The 22,863-nt window shown below is 42.7% G+C and overlaps 1 protein-coding gene across 3 annotated transcripts in view; it reads left to right on the top strand.

The window, feature by feature from the left end:
* Window positions 1–22,863, top strand: part of PREX1 (phosphatidylinositol-3,4,5-trisphosphate dependent Rac exchange factor 1) — a 454,902-nt gene that overhangs the window by 284,578 nt on the left and 147,461 nt on the right. For all 3 annotated transcript variants that reach the window (XM_063958866.1, XM_063958867.1, XM_063958868.1), the window contains 3 exons: window positions 867–967; window positions 10,259–10,362; window positions 15,176–15,225. In XM_063958866.1, coding sequence (XP_063814936.1) covers window positions 867–967; window positions 10,259–10,362; window positions 15,176–15,225 — 255 coding nt within the window. The remainder of the gene's footprint in view (window positions 1–866; window positions 968–10,258; window positions 10,363–15,175; window positions 15,226–22,863) is intronic.

The following is a 22,863-nucleotide window of genomic DNA, read 5'->3' as shown; positions in this document are numbered from 1 at the left end:
TGGTCCTGGACCACCAGCTTGCGGCACCTCTCTAAGTGCCGCACAGCACCCAGTGTGGGAACCACTGTTGTAGCGGTTTTAAGTACGCAACTTGTAAGTTATAAAGTCCTAATTCTCAAAGGTATCATGTAAGAAGGAAACACTTTATGCAAACTGTGCCCTGCTCACTGAAACTGCGAAGTTCAATGGTATTTTATCTTGTACGGTACAGTATATAGAAAAGCATCTTACATTTATTTGTTTGGGCTTTTTCCATTTTGCAGTAACCAGAAGAGAATTAGAAACTTTTTTTGTTTATCTTCTGAAAATGTATCTAAACTCTGCGACAGTCTACAACAACCCATAATAGCCATTCGATGTATTAAGGCCCATACACACTGGGCGATTTTGAGCTGAAAGCAGCTCACTTTTGGTGTGTTGAGCTGCTTTCAGCTCAAAACCGCCCAGTGTGTATTCCCCGGCGATGAGCGCTGGTGCGCGCCCCCTCTGCATCGTCGGCGGCCGCCGTTCATCTGCTGGTATTACCAGTAGATGTATGGCGGGGTGAGCGGCTTTCCATAGCGTGCTGCTATGGAAAGCCGTCACCCTCGCTGACATCGCTGGCAGGGGGGAAAACACACTGAGCGGTTTTCAGCCCAGCGATGTCAGCCATCATTGCTGTTCATACACGCTGGGAAAAACGCCCAGTGTGTATGGACCTTTAATGGCATATGTCATATTCAACAGCAATAATAATGTGTTTAGAATGTCATCTGTGACATCATTAAAGCCTTAATAAACAGCAGAGCAATAAGTGGTGGACACTAGAGTGGATATCTCAGTGAATGTAATACGAAAGTTATATAACAAGTTTTGTCTTGTTCTAGCGAATTTGTGTCCTGGCTTATGGAGAATGGGGAGATCAGCAAACCAGAGGAAGGGGTAAATCTCGGCCAAGCCTTACTGGAGAATGGAATAATCCATCATGGTAAGATCGGCATAACGGACAGTAACTGTTTAACAGATATTTCTTGCCCAAGGAGATCTGGTTGGATCAGTTTTTATAGATTCTAAACATTGTTTATAACTGAGAGGTATCTCTTTTGTGCTGAGGTTATAAGATGAAAGCCCTGACACAACATCTCTTCTTCATTAGTCCCTCTCCCCCTTTTTGTCATTGTTGTCTTTAATAATGATTTTACTGAAAACAGTTATGGTTGTAATATATTGTAAATATAAAAAATAACAGTTTCATAGAATGGGGAAAGTATTGTAAAGAAGTCAGAATTGTTTCATAATGAATCTTGCATTGAAAATACTGTTTGTAAATGAATGAATGCAATGAAGGGTCTGTCTTGTGATAAGGTAGATGTAAGACATTATTTTATTGTGTTGTCCGATTTGGTAGATTACAATTACCCACGATGAAGTCGCAGCATGAGTAAATGTGGCTCTGTGCTGCACTTAGGGTACCACCGTACTCGAAGATTTTTGTTTGCAGCCCAATAGGGCTGCGTACATAATCCATGAGTCCGGGGTCAGATTGGGCCGCAAGGGGGGTGAATTGCTGTGCCGTTGCCGGCATTTACACGCTGCTGCAACGTCAACTTGTCCCGTTTGCAGGTAATTTGATTGAGCCCAAATAATGAGTGAATAGTCTGAATTGTAATATATACAGGGCAGTGCTGATATAGCAGGCCTACATCTGATTTGTGGTAAGAACTGACAGATAATAGAAATAGCAGACAGAGGGGGGGTGGGGGGTGCTTTTTCCCCCCTGGTATCCCCCCCGCAGCACACTAAAAATTATCTGTAATCATACCTGAACCTATCTGATAATAGAATTTCAGAGAATTGGTCGCATGCGTTTGTAAAGACATGTTTAGCTGCTGAGCTGCGTCAAGGCTTCCCCGATATCAGCAGTCCTAACACTACACAATGGCAGTGCCCACATAGGGCCATGTGATTTGTGTACAGTAAGGCCTCATGATAAAGGCTCACACTAAAACGCATCCAGACAGAGGGCAAGCTTACCTGGGAGCCACCCCCAGGATCTTCCATTAGCACTACAAGGAAAAAGCATGCCTTCTAAATGCTGCTCCCATTCAATGCCTTCTCACACGTGCAATGTATGAGCCTTGCCTTGTGTGAGAAGGCATTGAATGTTACGTCTGTTGTTTGTGACTCCTCCCATTTTCTAGCACTTGATATATAATTATCTCCAGGAATGATTGAGCAGCTACCATTGTTTTTTTTTTTTTTGCGGATAATAGAAATGACAGCAGGGATGCATTGCATGTTTGGAATTAGCATTTGTTTCAAATCAATATGGATTATGGAAATACTGTTCCAATGTGACTATAGCTAGTGCTGTATTGTGGGATGTATATCCTTTGTCCCCCTCAATGTATTTATACTTTTACAGTGGTCACTGATAATGTTAAGAGAAACTATCACCAGTCTATGCGTAATAAAAGAGGGTCTATACAAACTTCAATGAAATGGATTATCTATCTGTCTGTCTGCCTGCCTGTCTGTCACTCGCTTGGGAAGGCAGATAGCAAGTTGCTTTAGATTATGTGAGTTTTCCTCCTCTCCATACAGTGTAAGGGGGAGATGTACTAAGCAGTGATAAAAGTGGAGAAATGAGCCAGTGGAGAAGTTGCCCATGGCAGCCAATCAGCTGCTCTGTATACTATTATAGTATGCAAATTATAAATGTTAAGTCAATGCTGATTGGTTGCCATGGGCAACTTCTCCACTGGCTCACTTCTCCACTTTTATCACTGCTTAGTAAATCTCCCCCTAAGTTCCTGATGAACAAGTCTCTTTGCTGAAGTTATAAACCATTCAGAATGTATACCCTGCTCATTGTTGTCAGCACTGGATTTTTACACTGTGCGTTCTGTGTTGTGCAGTGGAAATTTATACTATGCCCTCTGGGCTATACACCAGGGGTTTATTCAGCAGTCATATTTTATTATTTATATCATGACTGCTGTGATGTGCACTGGAGGTTTGTACTCTGCCCTCCGTACTGAGCACTGGAAGTTTGTACTCTGTCCTCTATGCTGAGCAGTGCCGGCAACAGAAATCTTGGGGCCCGGTACAGTGACACTACAGTCTGTGTCTCCCTCTCTCCTTCCTTCCACACACCCCACAGTCTGTCTCTCCCCAGTGAATCCACTGCCACCCCGGGGAGAGACTCACCTGTGCTGCACTCCCCAGACCCGAACATCGCACAGCAGGTACCATGTGGCCCTCACACTTCACCAGAAGAGGCATGCGAGGGGGTCTTGGCCAGTGGAGCTGCTGTCATGTCCCGTAACTGCTTGCAAAAGAGCTGGACTCTGAAGAGTTAGTGTGTGTGAGAGGCTCCTGTCACTCTAAGGCTGCGCCCACGCTCCCTTTAGCTCGCTGCCCTATTTGAACATGATTGCTCACACCCCTGCCAGGCACTAAGTAGCGTATCCTTGGGGCCTGGTACAGGTGTCCCCTCTGAACTCCACCCCCCCCCCCCACCCCCCGTCACCAGCCCTGGTGCTGAGCACTGGATATTTATACTGTGCGCCTGTGTTGTGCACTGGATGTTTGCTTTGTTGCAAATGCAGGATCACTAAAATGACTGCAGTAGTATTTCAAAGTCACTTTACCGTGCAGTGCCACCTAGTCTGTTTGGGAAGAGGACTCTTTGCATACGCATAGAGGGGAATTCAGTTGCCGACGAAGGGTGCAAATGGGCGCTACATTTAAACGTCAGCAATGGCACTGCATCTTGCACCCTTCACCTGGCCTGCCAAATGCCAGATTTGCACAAAAGTGCACACTACCCTATATCCGTACAGTGTGGCTATTGTTGCGCTGATTCGGCCGGGCAAAGGGATTCACCGGCAGTTGAATTCTTCCAATTGTGTACTTAGTTTTTTTTTTTTTTATCATTTAGAGTACTCAATATGAAACTATGCCTCCAGTTGTCTTCCTGACCCTGGACTGTGAAGGGGAGGATCTGGCAGCTTCAGACTTGCAAATGTTGCCGACTCAGTATAGGCTGCAGAAATGCATGTTATTTTGCTGATGCATTTTGTTATACTGTTTATTTGTAATTTTGACAATTTTCCCTATCATTGTCTTTCCTTTAGGATCAAGAGATATTCTTGCAGATACCTGCATATTACATAGGGGTTCTAATTGAGATCTGATCGCAGCAGCAAATTTGTTAGCAGGTGGGCAAAACCGTGTGCACTGTAGGGGGGTCATATGTAACGTGCAGAGAGAGTTAGATTTGGGTGGTGTGTGTTCAATCTGAAATCTAAATTGCAGTGTAAGAATAAAGCATCCAGTATTTACCCTGCACAGAAACAAAATAACTCACCTAAATCTAACTATCTCTGCACATGTTATATCTGCCCCACCTGCAGTGCACATGGTTTTGCCCAACTGCTAACAAATTTGCTGCTGCGATCAGATCTGAATTACCCCCAGGGTTTTAAAGCACTTTTCTGCATGTTCCGTAAAATGCCAGTGACCTATTGCCACGTGACAAATGATACCTCCATGTATTGGGATGCAGTTATTGCCGGTCACCTACCGGCGTCGGAATCCCGCACGGTGGAAAGCTTATTGTCTCCACTCATTTTTATTCACAGCTGAATTGTTTTTGACAGTGTTACCTACTCCTTCATGTATACTTATGACTTCATAACATCACAAATTATTTAAGGGTGGGCACACACTGGAGGTTGTGGTCCATTTCTGTTTCCTTGAGGCATGATAATAGAAAGTGAGTTTCTCACTTGTCCCTAGTGAATACCTTAATGTCTCGTTCCTCCACTTTGTCGGTGTCCCCATAGGACCCAGCCCAGGGTGGAAGCTGATTTGCTGCTGTGCATTGCTTCCTGTCCCCATCCATCATCTCTGCTGTCTGACATGTCACTGGCCCACTCCTGTGGTAGTAGATGCTAATCAGAAAGTCAGTCTCATCATTGGCTGACAGAAACAGTAGTAGTAAAGGGAGTCTAGCTATTATGCATGGTTTGGCTAATGGACTGTACAATTTAGAATGGGATGTTCTTTATACTTTTGCAGCCATGGCATGACAAGTATTCCAAGGAATTTACTGGATGATAACGTGTCACTAATCCATCGTCTTCCTGACACTACAACATGATTTATTGATTGTGGTCTTTCTTTTAATGCATTCATAAAATATTTGCTACAAACCGCAAAATATATTCCAGTATACTCCTATAAGTCTCACATCTCTGTGTAGATGAAATGTACAGTATGTATACTTTACACTTCCCTTCAGAAACTGAAAATAAATTACCATTACATGAGAGTTGGTTCTAAAGAAAATATAATGTGTGTGTATTTGTGTGTTCTGGTGCTTACTTGGTAATAATCCTTTCAGCTGCTTGTGAGGGACTACTGTCATCTGAACAATTTTTTTTTTATCATCATTGTCACAAGCAGGCTGTCACTGCATACTGCATTCTTTAGATAAAGCATTTACATATAACATTTTTAAGCAAATCAAAAGCCATAATAATAACTAACCAGAACTTTCCAAGACATTCTACAAAAAAACTCCCCCCTCCCCCGCCCCCAATAAAAAGTTTATTGTTGAGAGTTCACAAAACCGGTGAAATGCTGTCGGTTTCCTATTGAAACGTTTGCACACAAGACATTCATAGTTCTTTATATATTATTTGATCAGTGTGATGTTAGTGTATTAATATTTGTAGACACTCCCTTACTAATAGGTGTAAGCCTGAATCTTTAGTGATGGTCCCTGGGACCAGGGGGATGCTGGGAAGTGGGTGGTCCAGTGTGCAGTGTGCCTGGAGTTGGATGGAATAAACAGCACAGCAGTGAACTCACATGTCTCTGTGTCCTGATGACTGGATTTACAAACTTATGAACAAAACATGGTGTCAGAAGAAGTTTAACTTGGACTGCTAGTGCTCTCAGAGTGTGAAAGAATCTTGCAGAAGTCTGTAAGGCTGTGATAGTGTCTGCAAAGCTTGCCGTGTGCTCCTCTTTTCAAACAGTGAGTAACCATGGATAAACTAGCTCCTCCAACCGATGTCTGGTAACTTGTCTGAAAACTGGAAAAGATTTAAGCAAAGGTTTAATATATATCTTGCTGCATGTGGAGCTGATTCAGAGGCTGACAAAACGAAGGCATCCATTTTCCTCCATGTGATAGGAGAGGATGTGGAGGACATTTATAATAGTTTTCAGTTTGATGAGGGGCAGAATATGGTGCTATCTTCTATAATGCAAAAGTTTGAAGATTACTTTGTGCCAAGGAAAAATGTGACATATGAAAGATATAAGTTTTTCACATGTGATCAGAAGTCTGTAGATGGATTTAATCAGTATGTTACAGAGCTGCAATCACTCAGTAAAACCTGTGAGTTTGGTGATTTAAAGGATTCACTGATTAGAGATCGTATTGTCTGTGAATACCTGATAATGGACTCAGAGAGAGACTGCTGAGAGAGCAAGACCTAACACTAGAAAAGGCAGTGACTATGTGTAGATCGGCAGAAATAATTAGATTTCAAGCCAAAAAGTTACACAAGGAAGCTGATGTGCATGTAGTGCAGAAAACAGAGCCATGCAAACCTCCATTCTCAAGAATGAAGCAGTCTAAGCCACAGTCTAATAAGGAAATGTGTAGTAGATGTGGAAATGCTCACAATCCTAAAATGTGCCCTGCTTATGGTAAAACCTGCATGAAATGTGGTAGACTTAATCACTTTGCCAAATGCTGTAAAATTAAAAGTAAAACAACCAAAGTGCATGCTGTTAAACAAACAGATGAATTCTTTGTGGATTGCATTGAACTTTGCAGTGCAGATAAGAAAGAATGGATTGTCCCTTTAACTGTGAACGAGATTGTCATTCGCTTTAAGCTTGATACTGGTGCGCAGGTGAATTTAATATCATTTCAAGACACTAAGACTTTTAGAGTAAAACCTAAAATTCACCTAGCCAAAGTGAAAGTTACAGGGTACACTGGGGAGGAAATTCCTGTGAAAGGTACATGCTTAGTGACACTGAAATATAAGGGACAACAGTTTAAAACAACTCTACTGATTGTGGATAAAAATGTGCAACCGATTCTTGGATTAAGTTCCTGTGAGAAACTAAGCTTGCTTAAGAAAGTTTTTTTGGTGACATCACAAGTAGAAGATGACTGCAAATCGATGTTTACAGAATACAGAGACTTGTTTGAAGGTCTAGGTTGTTTGCCTGGAGAGCATAAAATAAATATAGACACGCAAGTTTCTTCAGTGATACACCCCTGTAGAAAAGTGCTGTTTGCGCTGAGAGAAAAACTGAAACAAGAGTTAAATCGCATGGAAGCCTTGGGTGTGATACAGAAAGTTGATGAGCCTACTGAATGGGTAAGCTCCTTAGTAATTGTTGAAAAGAAAAATGGACAACTCAGAATATGTCTAGACCCCAGAGATTTAAACAAAGCTATTAAACGAGAACATTTCAAACTACCAACCAGAGATGAAATCATGTCGCAATTTGCGGGAGCAAAATGGTTCAGTAAATTGGACGCATCTTCAGGATTCTGGCAAATGAAGCTAGATGAGGCCAGCTCAAAGCTTTGTACATTTAATACACCATAAGGTCGATACAGATTTCTTTGACTACCATATGGAATATTGTCTGCTCCAGAAGTTTATCACAAAAAGATACACATGATTTTTGAACATATTCCAGGTGTTTAAACAATGATGGATGACATTATTGTCTGGGGATCTACAAAGGAAGAACATGATTCTAGATTGAGACAAGTAATGGAACTTGTCAAGAAAGTGAATCTAAAGCTAAACAAGGACAAATGTGAATTTGGCGTGAATACACTTACCTTTATGGGCGACGTGGTCTCGGATCAAGGTGTAAAACCAGACCCAAGGAAAATATCAGCCATAGTGAACATGGAACATCCTAACAACAAAGACGACGTCAGAAGATTCCTAGGAATAATTACTTACTTAGGAAAGTTTATTTCTCAACTCTCTGAACGAACAGCCTCTCTTAGATGGTTGTTGGACAAAGATAACGAGTGGATGTGGTCACATGAACAAGAAGAAAGTTGGCAAAACTTGAAACAGATCATTACAGAGCAACCAGTGCTAAAATTCTTTGATCCTGCGAAAATAAGAATTTCAGCAGATGCTTTGCAATTTGGCCTAGGCTCAGTGGTGTTACAAGAACATGAGGATACATGGCAACCAGTAATCTATGCATCAAGAGCACTGACAAGTGCTGAAACAAGGTATGCTCAGATAGAAAAAGAACTTCTAGCGATCACATATGCATGTGAGCGATTTCATCAGTTTGTGTATGGTCAAACATTTACAGTGAAAACTGACCACAAGCCATTGGTAGCTATCATGACTAAATCATTACATGACTGTCCCATGAGAATTCAACGAATGCTTATCAGACTACAGAAATATGATGTACACTTGCTGTACTGTCCCGGCAAATACATGTACATTGCTGATACACTTTCTCGTGCTGTGGACAAAAGTGAAGGTTCCAAAAGTCTGATGGATGAAGAGATAGAAGCCTATGTTAATTTGATCGTAGCTTCTCTACCAGTGTCTCTTGCAAGACAAGAACAGATTAGGAAAGAAACTGAGACCGATGACACAATGAAAGTGTTGAAAGATATCATTCTGAAAGGTTGGCCAGCAGAAAAACATGCGTGCCCGCTGTCTATCCATGATTATTGGATGTACCGCAGTGACCTTACAGTTGTCGATGGTATTATTTACAAAGGCAATAGGTTTGTCATACCTGCACGACTAAGAAAAACTATGCTGTGCAAGATACATGATGGCCACTTAGGAGAAAAAAAATGTAAGCGGAGAGCGCGTGAAGTTATGTATTGGCCAAGAATGAACCAAGACATAGCACAGACTACAGCTACATGTGAATTATGTCTTACGTATAGACCGAAACAACAAGTCGATCCACTGAGTCCTCACGCAGTGCCAGAGAGACCGTACCAGAAAGTTGGCGCAGATTTGTTTGATTGTAATGGGAAAACGTACATTGTCGTGACTGATTATTACTCTACCCTGAGGTGAAGACACTACATACAACTATTAGTAAAGCCATAATCAATTGCATGAAGTCAATCTTTGCAAGGCATGGTGTTCCTATGGAAGTGTTCACTGACAATGGTCCTCAGTTTTCCAGTGCTGAATTTAGACAATTTGCTGATGAGTGGGAATTTGTCCATACTACGTCAAGTCCCCACTATCCACGCTCAAATGCGTTGGTGGAAAGTTCAGTAAAAACTGTAAATAGTCTCATGAAAAAAGCTCAAAAAGGTAAAGAAGATTTCTACAAAAGTCTTTTAATCTACCGCAGTACACCTTTACAGAATGGACTTTCTCCTGCACAAATGCTGATGGGAAGGAGGATTAGAGCAAATCTCCCGATACATGATGAACTGCTTAATACACATAACTCGGCGTTGGTCAGACTGAGTAAGGAACGTCAACAGGCGAAACAGAAACTGTTCCATGACAGGCGAGCAAAAAGCTTATCTGATCTAAAATCGGGTGACCAAGTCCGTCTCAGAGATCACAAGAAAGGTATTTGGGTGCAGAAAGGTATTGTGCAAGCACAAGTAGCACCAAGATCTTGTACTATGCGTATAGAGCATGGAACGGAAGTAAGAAGAAATCGGGTGGATTTAAGATCTCAACCTAACCGTAATGAAGACAACATGACTGAAGAATGCCCTTCATCTGACATGTATGATGATCCTCATAATGGTGACCAAACCACGATTCTAGAAAGGTCCAACATGGTAGCTGAAACACAGACTGTGTATGAAAGACCCAAAAGGGAAATACGCAGACCTGAGAGACTCATTGAAACGTGTTAGATGATGTTCTTAATATGACGTTGTTAATTGTTGCATTGAAGCGTACAGGGCTTATCTTTAAAGAAAAGAGGATGTGATGTTAGTGTATTAATATTTGTAGACACTCCCTTACTAATAGGTGTAAGCCTGAATCTTCAATGATGGTCCCTGGGACCAGGGGGATGCTGGGAAGTGGGTGGTCCAGTGTGCCTGGAGTTGGATGGAATAAACAGCACAGCAGTGAACTCACATGTCTCTGTGTCCTGATGACTGGATTTACAAACTTATGAACAAAACAATCAGATGTTTTAGGATTTGGAGTAATTTGTCATTTTGATGTTGTATTTAAATAACCCCACGTGTGATTAGTTTCAGATAAGCACCAGTTTAAGAACGAACAGGTTCTCTATCGATTCCGCTATGATGACGGGACATATAAAGCGAGAAGTGAGCTGGAAGACATCATGTCAAAGGTATGTTACTGTAATTAGCTGCCAGCTGGTCATACACTAAATAGCGCAATTTAGTGACACTTTTATTTACCTCAGGTCATGCTTGTTGTCAAAGTTCTGTTAAATATTATGAGGTTAATGTTTACCAGAAGCCAGTGCATGCAAAACATCAATATGTATTAGCACTTGTGTTAAAGGGGGTGCCATTATGGTGATTAGAGACAATGTCAGTGTGGCATATAGCACTCAATAATGTACAGATGGGGCCTGGGTAATAATTCATGATGGAGTGATGACATGAAACCAGGTAACTGCTGGTATCATCCACATCTCCCTGGAGATGTTATGGCAATGAGCATTTATTATCATTTATTACCAGAATAGCTGGGATCATAATTCAGGTGGTTAGACTACTTATACTTAGCCTGTGATGTGCTACAAGCAGTATACGTTTTTATTATAAGACATTACTGATCTCCCTGTGCAGGTGACCTTGTGGGCATGTCTGTAACAAATCATTTAACCAAGTGTCACTGTCACCCATATTTGTCATTTGCAGACTCTGGGCCAGACAATATTTTGTCTCAGTCTGACACTGCTATAATTTCCAGATTCTTTCAAGCAGAAAAAGCTATCTCCGAGGATATCTGTAATTATCTGTAGACATAAATGTAGCCGGGCCCTCTGGTTCAATAGGAATCCATTCATACAACAAGAAGGTCCTTACTAGTAACAGACAATTCTATGAATAATGTATATATTTCAGAATTTGCAGATACTTACTAAAGCTTTCCTATATTCCCCCCAGCAGGCTGGTACTTTATCTCCATCCAAGGTTTAGTAAATAGACCCCTGGGATTGGACCGGATCTGAATTAGGCACTATCATTTCAACTAGTTAGTGCAGCAAAGTATATATATATATATATATATATATAAAGCATGGGGAGTTGCCCAAAAGTATAATACTAGGAACATTTTTAGTAATACCAGTAGAAAAGTCTAAAATAGTGCATATAATAACCACTGTCACCTTAGCTAACAGCCTGCTGGATCAGCTGCATTTTTATTTTTTTTATTGAGTTTATTTATTAGATTTTTGAGATTTGTGGGACGATACAGAAAGTAAAAGAACACAACAGACACATAAATCAAGGAACATAGACATGGACAGTCAGTGTTAAAATGGTCATAGTGATAGCAAACATGAAGTCTGTCCATTTTTTGCGAACTGTAACCACCTGTTTGCAAATTATTCTACTGACTTATGTAGTACACTCACGGCCTACATTGAGTAGTCTGAGCATTACAAATAAGAGCCAAACGAGGCCCCGGAGGCACATTTCCAGCATACTTCTAAGTAGGATGCAGATAACAATTATATGATGAAGATAGTTAGCCATATGTATATATCTAGGAGCTTGTATCCCATGTATAAAAGATGCCCGAGGGATGACAATTGTTCATAGAAGAATCTTGCCTCATACCAAACCAGATCACCATAGTACTGACAATATGTAATTTATAAATAACAGACAAAAATACAAACCCCTAACCCTGGCATACCTAGAGCCCTAAAACCCCAGCAACAATTACCCCACTAAACACCTAAAAAACCAGATGCAGTGGAGTGAAACACAGCTCTGACAAGGAAGAGAAGGGTAGAGGGGGTGGTATTGGGATCCTGACCGGAACCCAAGTGGAGATACAATACCAGGAGAGGGGTTGGACTAAAGCTAATAGTTATCATTAGCAAAAGTCTTCACTGCAACAGGAGTCTCCTTAGAAGCCCCAGATTATGCTACAACATAAAAAAATATAATACAGTGTAAGATAACATTTAGTATAAACAGGAGCGATACATATGAAACAGAGAGTCCACGTAGGCAAATCAAAGTCCTTGTCCGCTAAGGTCTCCACTCCAGCATCCCTTGATGAGGTGAAGTAATGAGTAGTCTGGCAGCCACAACGGAAAAATGTTACATGCAAATTGAGTTGTTTTATTACTTGGAGGAATTGGGAAATACTCTTCCGTACTTGTGAGGAAAAGTCATTCTAGACCAGATAGAGTGGTTGTTACACTTAAGCAGGCCACACATTTTAACAATCTTCAGGATGTTGACCAGTCCTCAAAATTACAAATTCTAGCAATAATTGTATGGGAGGGAGCCTCAGATGGTGGCGGTGGTTTTGATCCACGGCAAAATGAGTGGGAAAATACATTTCTCCCAAATGCCCACACAAGCCACTCTTACAAAAATTAAGCCTTTTCTGTTTGGCCAAGAAGCCTCAGATTGTTTCTCCGCAGTTTGCCCTCAAGGTCAGATATTTTAGAATTACAGGTCTCCATCTGTGATGCCATGGTGACAATTTGGCTCTTGAAAGGAGTAATAAGTTCATCAAGAAAGGATATATGATGGTTCTGCCTCTCCCACTCACTCCCTCATCTTGTGAAGACCATGGGGTATATTTACTAAGGTCCCGATTTTGACCGAGATGCCGTTTTTTCTTCAAAGTGTCATTTTGGGAATTTACTAAGCAAAAATCTCGGCAGTGATGAGGGCATTCGTAATATTTTGGAAGTCCTAGGAAAAAAACACGAATCAATACACCATCGGTCAAATACGCCTGCAATTTGGTAGAAATCGGTAATTTACTAAAAAGTGCAAATCACAAACACTGCCGACAATAGCCAAACACTGCCGTGCAGAAATACAATTCGTGAAAAAGTGCTAAAAAAAAACAGACCTGCTTTTTTATCCCGTGTTTGGATAGGCATGCGGTTGACCGAAAGTAACCTCACCGCTGACCACAAAGTTCCCACCATTGGTTATAATGGAGCGCATAGGCGCTACATTGTAACACTGCCGTGTGCCGCCTGTCATACAGTACAGGAGCACACAGCCAATCAGGAGGGTGCCACAATGTGGCGCTCCCTGATTGGCTGATGGAACCCTCTTAGACATAAGTCAGAGGGGGTTTCTGGCATTCGGGGAAAGGGGTCCCATGTGAAAACATGGGGCCCCTTTCAGTGCGAGGTCGGGTGTCCGTTTTTTTATTTTGACAAGTACGTGGATTACAAATGGATTACAAGAAGAAGAGCCTTCTACACTGGATTTTGTGAGTATAATTTTTTCCACAGGTACACCATGGATTCTACATGGAGAAGAGGACCGACCCTCGTGTGAACATAAGGTAAGTATGTGTATATGGAGGTGTGGATGTATGCATTAAAGTTATACTTTCAAGGTGTGTGTCTTATGTTTTTATTGGGGTATTTTTTTTAGTAGTAGTACTACAGGTACCAGCGGGCCCGGTTTTCCACCGCATGCTGGTACTTGTGGTTCTCCAAGTACCAGCTTGCGGGGGAGGCTTGCTGGGACTTGTAGTACTGCTACTAAAAACAATATTCATTTTTTTACAAAACGGCTATCAGCCTCCCATCCGCAGCCCTTGGATGGGGGGGGGGACAGCCTCGGGCTTCACCCCTGGTCCTTGGGTGGCTGGAGGGGGGGGGACCCCTTGATTGAAGGGGTCCCCACTCCTCCAGGGTACCCCGGCCAGGGGTGACTAGTTGGTTATGTAATGCCAGGGGCGCCGGGACCTATATAAAAGTGTCCCCCGGCTGTGGCATTATGTATCTGGCTAGTGGAGCCCGGTGCTGGTTTCAGAAATACGGGGGACCCCTACGCTTTTTGTCCCCCGTATTTTTGGAACCAGGACCAGGCGCAGAGCCCGGTGCTGGTTGTTTAAATATGGGGGAACCTCTATCATTTTTCCCCCCATATTTTTCCAACCAGGACCGGCTCAAAGAGCCCGAGGCTGGTTTGGCTTAGGAGGGGGGACCCCACGCAATTTTTTTTTAGATTTTAACACTGATTTTTTTTTTTTTTAAAAGGTGCACAATGAAGCCCAGCACGGATCTCTCAGATCCGGCCGAGATTCATTGTATTAAAGTCAGCAGTGTTTTACAAGTCACTCACGTAAAACACTGCCAAAAAAAACGAATGACATCGACATCGGTAAAACGGAAAATGCAGAATACGACAGCTTAGTAAATTAGCCGTAATAAACTCAAAAAGTTGCAACTTTACACTTTCGATGTCATTCGTGATTGAACTTTGACCTCAAACGGGAAAATATGATTCTTAGTAAATATACCCCCATGTCTTAGTATAGAACTGTCTGGTAAAGAGGCTGTTTGGTAATGAAGACCAACTCATTCCTCTATGCATAAGATAGCAGAGCACTCATTCGAAAATGACAAGCAGAGCCACAGATCCAGCAGTAGTGTTAATTTTGAACCAGTTGGCAGAGTAGATGTGGCTACTGCATCATACTGTTAGAAGACCGTGAAGGACCAAGTGGCAGCCCTGTAGCAGGGGACACTGCAGAGCTTATTATAGGTGCAAGAGAGCCGGGAGCACATTCAGGATGGTGCCTACACCAATTCCATGCACCAACAATGGAGCCATGAGTGTAGACAGGTAAGACAAAAGTACGGGAATCCCAGCTCACAGGACATTGGGGATATTAAGTTGCTTATAACTGAGGAGACCTACCTAGAGCCATACTGGTTCGGGAAACACCCACAGATGAATTTACAACATTTAGAGTGGCTAAGTCTGGGGCCATCAGGAAAAAATAGATATTCAGTAGGATTTAGACAGGAAAGCTGGCAAGACGCTATCTACTTTATTCTTAGAAAAATGGTCACCTGGATTTTTCGCCCTTTCTTCAGTACTTGGTTTAACAACAATTCTAACTATGGTGGATTAAGCATTGACGAGACATGCCACATCAATGATTCAATCTCCTGTTCTTTTACTTTCCAGGGTGTGAGGCTCTACTCTCGCCTGCATAGCCTATTAACGCCAGTCATCAAGTAAGTGTTTAAGAGATAAGCTTCAGTAACGCCAGGCCTGTCTTAGCCTGTTATCATTGTACTGAAAATTGTATGGTAATTTTCTGTCTGGGTAAGTGGTCAGTAACATCATGTGCTAAGACCTGCAGCATATACTGTATATGTGATATGATGCTCTGTATTTCTACGCTAATGCATTTCTTATTCTGTGGTATAAAGTCTTGTAATAACGTGATTGCCATTGGAAGAAAGTGGAGTTCCAGTGGTACCTTTTACAGGTCAACTGAATATATTTGCTGAGGCATGAGGCACAAAATGCTTAATGCCTCACTAATCTTACTATATCCTAGTCAAACTTCTTCTGAATATTGGTAAATACTACAAAATGGCTACCTTCACTGTATATGGATACACCTCTTTTGTGTAGCACGGGTGTGGTATAGAAGATCTACACTGTCTAGATAGACAGTCATTAGGTTAACCGCATATGGTTGACATGCATTAGGTCGACAGGGCCAAAAGATTGACAGGTAAAAGGTAGACAGTGGGTAAGGTCAACAGGTACAAAAGGTCGACATGGCAATGATTGACACAAAAAAGGTTGGCACAAGGATTTTTTATGTTTTTTGGGTGTCCTTTTGTATACTTCATCATGTGTGACCACAATTAGTGCAAATGTGTACCCTCGCGGGCTCACTTCCCTTGCCACGCTTCGGGCAAGGTGGCACACTCTGCTACTGCTGCACTCGCCACAGGTTGTTATTCCCAATTGTAGTCCACGTGGATAGTAAATCAAGCAAAAATGTAAAAAACCTGGGAAAAAAGCAAAATATTGTGTTGATCATTGTCATCTCGACCTTTTGACCATGTCGACCTAATGCATGTCTACCATATGGGTTTGATCCATTGAATGTGGACCTAGACACTGTCTTCCTATACGTTGGAGCCCGTGAAGCACAGAAAAATGCTATACATTTTGTAATAACGTAATTGGTATATTTATCATTTATTTATTTATTAACCGTTTATTATATAGCGTAGCAATTTCTGTTGCGCTTTACAGCTGGAATTTGTGCAAAGCATGTGAAATTTCATATACTCTGAGCCTCCGCATCTTAGAATTATGTAGGAAACTGACAACAGACTTGTTACAGAGGGAGGTGTGTCCCGGAATAGTAGGATCTTCTGAGGTCACCAAGGAAATTTATGGATTCCATTTCAGGGTGCGGTGACTTCACAGAATAGTTTTCAGTGTAACTTTTGGAAGCAATTCTAGTGTTTGTTTCAATATTCCAGGATGTTCAGACTCTAGGGTCTATTGAAAATCAGTGGCCATGCCGCAATATTGTTGCACAGATTTGCTGGATTTCATTGGAGATAAGCTTCCCACTTGCAAAATATGAGTATGCCTTTTTAACACGTATTGCAGCATTACATAATGGTTCCCCCACACTCATTGTACTGATAACAAAAGAAAATCACAGAGATAATGCTTTCTTTTTTGAAAATGGAACCGAGTCTGAGTCAGTTCCACTGTACACATGTGAGCCAGTACACGTGTACACGCATGTACATATTCCCACAAAACTGCTAGAGGGACAGTAGAGTTTCTGTCAGCTACCATGGCAATATTTATTGATCGATTACAGCCGTAGGTGATTTTTTGTTACTACTCCATTATTGTGAATTGTTTCACTTGAGCAGTTGTTTATAAATGCCCCTCAGCATAGCAGTCTGTGCTTTCTGAATGAACCAGATGACGTTTCACAGCTTCTGATGACAAATGATGCCTCTGCTGTCAGCTGTGAAGAATAGATCCCATACTGAAATATGAGCGTGAGGGAACAACCGTAAAAGTGTCCCCTCATATTCCTGTCAGCTTCACAAGCACAGATATTTTTCAATGTAATTTAGCAAAAATGTATATTTCCTGTCAGTAATGTTCTTTTGTAGCAGATCTCACAGCTTCTACGACTTTGATCCTCTCTATCACGCTTACAATATAATGTGAGCCATATTCACAAGCGTGAATTACTGTGGCATGGCATTGGGAATCAGAGTTCACTAAGATTTATACCCCGGGAGATGGTCTCTGTGACCCACTGTTATGGCGGATGAGATGCTTCATGGCCGTCCTTTGTCATGCTAAGGGTATTCACAGCAATGACAAGTTATCAATCATAATTAGTATAATTATAAACTCGTTTAACTCAGGGAATGTTATGATATGGAATATCAAATCAAATTGCATAACAGACTACCGTGATTGTAACATTAAATGAAATGTCACAGGCACAATCCAAGAGCTTCATGTACTTTGCTTTACCTTATTTGGCCCAGAAACGTCCTCTGTGGAAAAATTTAAAAGCATGAGTTTAGCATTTGGCTACAATAGCCACCTGTCTTTCTCTAGCTTGAACTGGATGTAAGAAAGGTAATTTCTGATTGGTTTATAATTGATTCAGTATAATATGCCGGCTGTCGGTATCCCGACAGCCAGAATACAGGTGGCGAGCGCAGCATGTCCCCTCGTGGGCTCGCTGCGCTCGCCACACTTAGGCCCCGGTGACGACCTTTGCCTGCCACAAGGTTATATTCCCCTTTGGGTGGTGGCGTTGACCACCACCCTAGTTAGGATTCCGACTGCTGGTATTTCACCAGGTGTCGGAATTCCGGCGTCTGTATCCTGATAGCCTGGATCCCGACAGCCAGAGCTATGAATGCCTCCCGTTTATTATTTGGAGGATGTATGTTTGAATTTCCCTAGTAAATATATTGCTTTCTCAGTAAAAATATGTTGATCATATTAATTTGATTACATGTTCTACCTTTGTGGACTCATATACAGGTTGAGTATCCCATATCCAAATATTCCGAAATACGGAGTATTCCGAAATACTGACTTTTTTAAGTGAGACTGAGATAGTGAAACCTTTGTTTTCTGATGGCTCAATGTACACAAACTTTGTTTAATACTCAGTTATTAAAAATATTGTATTAAATGACCTTCAGGCTGTGTGTATAAGGTGTATATGAAACATAAATGAATTGTATGAATGTAGACGCACTTTGTTTAATGCACAAAGTTATAAAAAATATTGGCTAAAATGACCTTCAGGCTGTGTGTATAAGGTGTATATGAAACATAAATGAATTGTGTGAATGTAGACACACTTTGTTTAATGCACAAAGTTATAAAAAATATTGGCTAAAATGACCTTCAGGCTGTGTGTATAAGGTGTATATGAAACATAAATGCATTCTGTTCTTAGATTTAGGTCCCATCACCATAATATCTCATTATGGTATGCAATTATTCCAAAATACGGAAAAATCCCATATCCAAAATTCCTCTGGTCCCAAGCATTTTGGATAAGGGATACTCAACCTGTACTATGTTAGAAATGAATCATGTGACATTAGTGGGTGGAAACCTGTTTGTGACAGATTAGCTCAAAGCAAAGATGTGAATTAGGCACGTTACTTACAGCTGCTGTAAAAAAATAAAATAAAAAATAAATGCCCACAGATAATTTAATATGCCCCTTGGTTTCATATAAGAATGTGTCTCACACAGCAATCTGCCTGCAGCAGTGTAAGAGGATCCACACATCTCTATTGTGTGCTATTGGGGAACTCTGTCCTAACCAACACAATGACAGAACTGGAGTGGTCACTGTTTTCACCAGTGTTTCCCAACTCTAGTCATCAGGGACCCCTAACAGTGCATGTTTTACAGATCTCCTGGTGTGTGCACAGTTGTGTTCATTAATGACTGACACATTTTAAAAGATTCACAGGTAGAATTTATTTCATATTTCATTGTGATACTTAGGAGATCTGTAAACATGCATTGTTGGAGGTCAATGAGGACTGGAGTTGGAAAACATTGGCTTACGTGATCAGCACACTCTTCTGAAATAATCTGTACTGCTGTGGGACTTTGCTCTTTCCGCTATCTAGCTTTCAGTCTGTGGCTTCCCTGTTACCTCCATACTCTCCTAACATCATGACACTGTTGCATGCAGGTTACCCACACTGTCTCATTCACATATGGACTGCTTACTGACTCCTAGCACAACTATGTCTAAAACGCCCTTTGCTAATGTGCACAATGTGATAATCCGAGATATATATATATGCTGTTGGGAATATCACCTTGCAGCCGCCAGCAAATTAGTGATGCTGGGCTATCGTGATTCTCAGGGATGTATGACGCCGAACATTCAGCACCACTGTGCAAAAATTTTCTTTTCATCTACTGAGGGTGTGCACCGCCAGAGGGGTGTGTACAGCACCACCTATTGGGTGTCTCTAGCATTACTTTACAATTAGTGCAAGTGGGAGAGCATGAGAATGCAAAAATAGTGGCGGGGGGGGGGGGGGGGGGGAGGGAGGACTGCATGGGATGGGTACGTGGGATCGACCCTGACTACATCAATCCCAGAGTGCAGGCATTGGCATGTGAATAAGGTTAACGTTACTTTTAACTCGATCGACATTACAACTGTAAACATTTTAGGTAGGCAGTATGTTAAAAGTGTTGCTCTTGATCTGGCTAACGACTATAAGTAGCATGATGACAATACTGGCACCTACATTCCTGGATCGACACATTTACTGTCCATCCTGTAACTACTTCCTGCACACGTCTTATCCCTCATACAGCTCTCCCCCCGATACATCCTCCACGCAGCTCTTCCCCCTGACAGATCTTGTACCTTACACAGCTCTCAAGTCCCACCTCAAATTTCTCCCCTCTCATACTGCTTAGCCTCTTTACACAGCATCCCCCATGCAGATTATCTCTTCTCATGTGCCCCCCCCCCCCTCCCCTTGTAGCATATTTCTCTTCTTGTGGCTCCCAGTCCCGTCCCATCCCACCATGCAGCTTGTCACCCCTCTTGGGGCTCCCCCGTCCCTCACAGCTTATTACCCCTCTTGTGGCTCTGCCTCCCCTCATGCAGCTTATCACCCCTCTTGTGCCCTCCCCCCATGTAGCTTATCGCCCCTCTTGTGGCTCCTCCTTCCCTCATGCAGCTTTTTACCCCTCTTGTGGCTCTGCCTCCCCTCATGCAGCTAATCACCCCTGTTGTGGCTCCCCATACCCTCATGTAGTTTATCACTCCTCTGGTGGCTCCCCCTCCCATCATGCAGCTTATCACCCCTCTTGTGGCTTCCCTCATGCAGCTTTTCACCCCACCTTTGCCCGCTCGACAAATATTGATGTGGTGTGGGTGTGGCTGTACTCACCAGGCACGCTCCGTGGCACAGCTACAGTATGTCTCTACTTAAACACACTTTACAAATGGGAGATTGCAGATATTTTGGGTTTAAAATTCCTCGCTTTGAGCGCATTTGTAACACTAAGGGGTATATGCAATTGCGGTCGAATTCCCGAAATTGTCGAATTTTGGGAATTTTTCGCCCCAAAAAAAAAATCATCAATGCAATTCAGTGCTTTCCGTCCAAAAAACGGACTTTTGAAATTCGACTTTTTTCAAATTCGACTTTTCTGCAATGATACAAGTGCTGCAATTCGACCAAAGTGTATTCAATTGAAGTTTGGAAATTCGACAACAGTGCTTTTAGACAGTAAATTCGACATTTTCAATCCGCCACACTTTGGTGGGTGAAACTAATAAAAAAAATTTAAAACATGTTTTTTTTTGTGTTTTTTTAATTGATAATAGCATATCTATTTATATTAGAAGGGATTAGGTACTTGGTTTGTCTTTTTTGGAGGCACAAGTATTGTTTATATATTTTTTAAAATAATATATATATATATTTTTTTTTAGATGGAATGTTAAAATCCCGGAAAAAAATGGCGTGGGGTCCCCCCTCCAAAGCATAACCAGCCTCGGGCTCATCGAGCTGGTCCTGGTTCTAAAAATGCGGGGGAAAAATTGACATGGGATCCCCCGTATTTTTAAAACCAGCACCAGGCTCTGCGCCTGATGCTGGTGCAAAAAATACGGGGGACAAAAAGAGTAGGGGTCCCCCGTATTTTATACACCAGCATCGGGCTCCACTAGCTGGACAGATAATGCCACAGCCGGGGGTCACTTTTATACAGTGCCTTGCGGCCGTGGCATTAAATATCCAACTAGTCACCCCTGGCCGGGGTACCCTGGGGGAGTGGGGACCCCTTCAATCAAGGGCCCCCCCCCCCAGCCACCCAAGGGCCAGGGGTGAAGCCCGAGGCTGTCCCCCCCCATCCAAGGGCTGCGGATGGGAGGCTGATAGCCTTGAGGAAAATGACAGAATATTGTTTTTTTCCAGTAGTACTACAAGTCCCAGCAAGCCTCCCCCGCAAGCTGGTACTTGGAGAACCACAAGTACCAGCATGCGGGAGAAAAACGGACCCGCTGGTACCTGTAGTACTACTTGAAAAAAAATACCCAAATAAAAACAGGAGACACACACCGTGACAAGTACAACTTTATTACACACTGCCGACACACACATACTTACCTATGTTGACACGAAGCAGTCGGTCCTCTTCTCCAAGTAGAATCCACGGGTACCTGAAAATAAAAGATAATTATACTCACCTGAACCATGGTCCAGAGATAAATCCACGTACTTGTCAAAAAAAGAAAACGAACACCCGACCAGCGTACTGAAAGGGGTCCCATGTTGACACATGGGACCCCTTTCCCCGAATGCAGAGAGACCCCCCCCGTGACTGCTGTCACTGAAAGGTCTCCTAAGCCAATCAGCGAGCGCAACGTCCTTGCACTCTGCTGATTGGCTCTGTGCGCGTCTGAGCTGTCAGCGCATCGCACAGCTCCCTCCATTATATTCAGTGGTGGGAACTTTGCGGCTAGTGGTGGGGTCACCCGCGGTGGTAACCCCACCGCTGATGGCAAAGTTCCCACCATTGAAAGTAATGGAGAGGCTTTGCGATGCGCTGTCTGACCTCAGACGCGAAACAGCCAATCAGGTGAGCGCCACGAAGTAGCGCTTCCTGATTGGCTGAAGGGACCTCAGTGACAGGAGTCACGTGGGGTCACGGCATTCGTGGAAAGGGGTCCCATGTGTCAACATGGGACCCCTTTCAATCCGTTGGTACGGGTGTGCGTGTTTTTATTTTGCCAAGTACGAGGATTTTATCTCTGGACGTGGATTTATCTCTGGACACTGGCAGGTGAGTATAATTTTTTTCACAGGTACCCTCGGATCGTCGGAGACTGTGGCAGTCGGCGTGTCAACATAGGTAAGTATGTGTGTGTCGGCAGTGTGTAATAAAGTTGTACTTGTCACGGTGTGTGTCTCCTGTTTTTATTTGGGTTTTTTTTTTCAAGTAGTACTACAGGTACCAGTGGGCCCGTTTTTCTCCCGCATGCTGGTACTTGTGGTTCTCCAAGTACCAGCTTGCGGGGGAGGCTTGCTGGGACTTGTAGTACTACTGGAAAAAAACAATATTCTGTCATTTTCCTCAAGGCTATCAGCCTCCCATCCGCAGCCCTTGAATGGGGGGGACAGCCTCGGGCTTCACCCCTGGCCCTTGGGTGGCTGGGGGGGGGGACCCCTTGATTGAAGGGGTCCCCACTCCCCCAGGGTACCCCGACCAGGGGTGACTAGTTGGATATTTAATGCCACGGCCGCAAGGCACTGTATAAAAGTGACCCCCGGCTGTGGCATTATCTGTCC

Source organism: Pseudophryne corroboree, chromosome 3 (assembly GCF_028390025.1).
Source record: "Pseudophryne corroboree isolate aPseCor3 chromosome 3, aPseCor3.hap2, whole genome shotgun sequence".
Taxonomy (NCBI): Eukaryota; Metazoa; Chordata; class Amphibia; order Anura; family Myobatrachidae; genus Pseudophryne; species Pseudophryne corroboree.
This window is presented reverse-complemented; position numbering and strand designations above follow the sequence as displayed.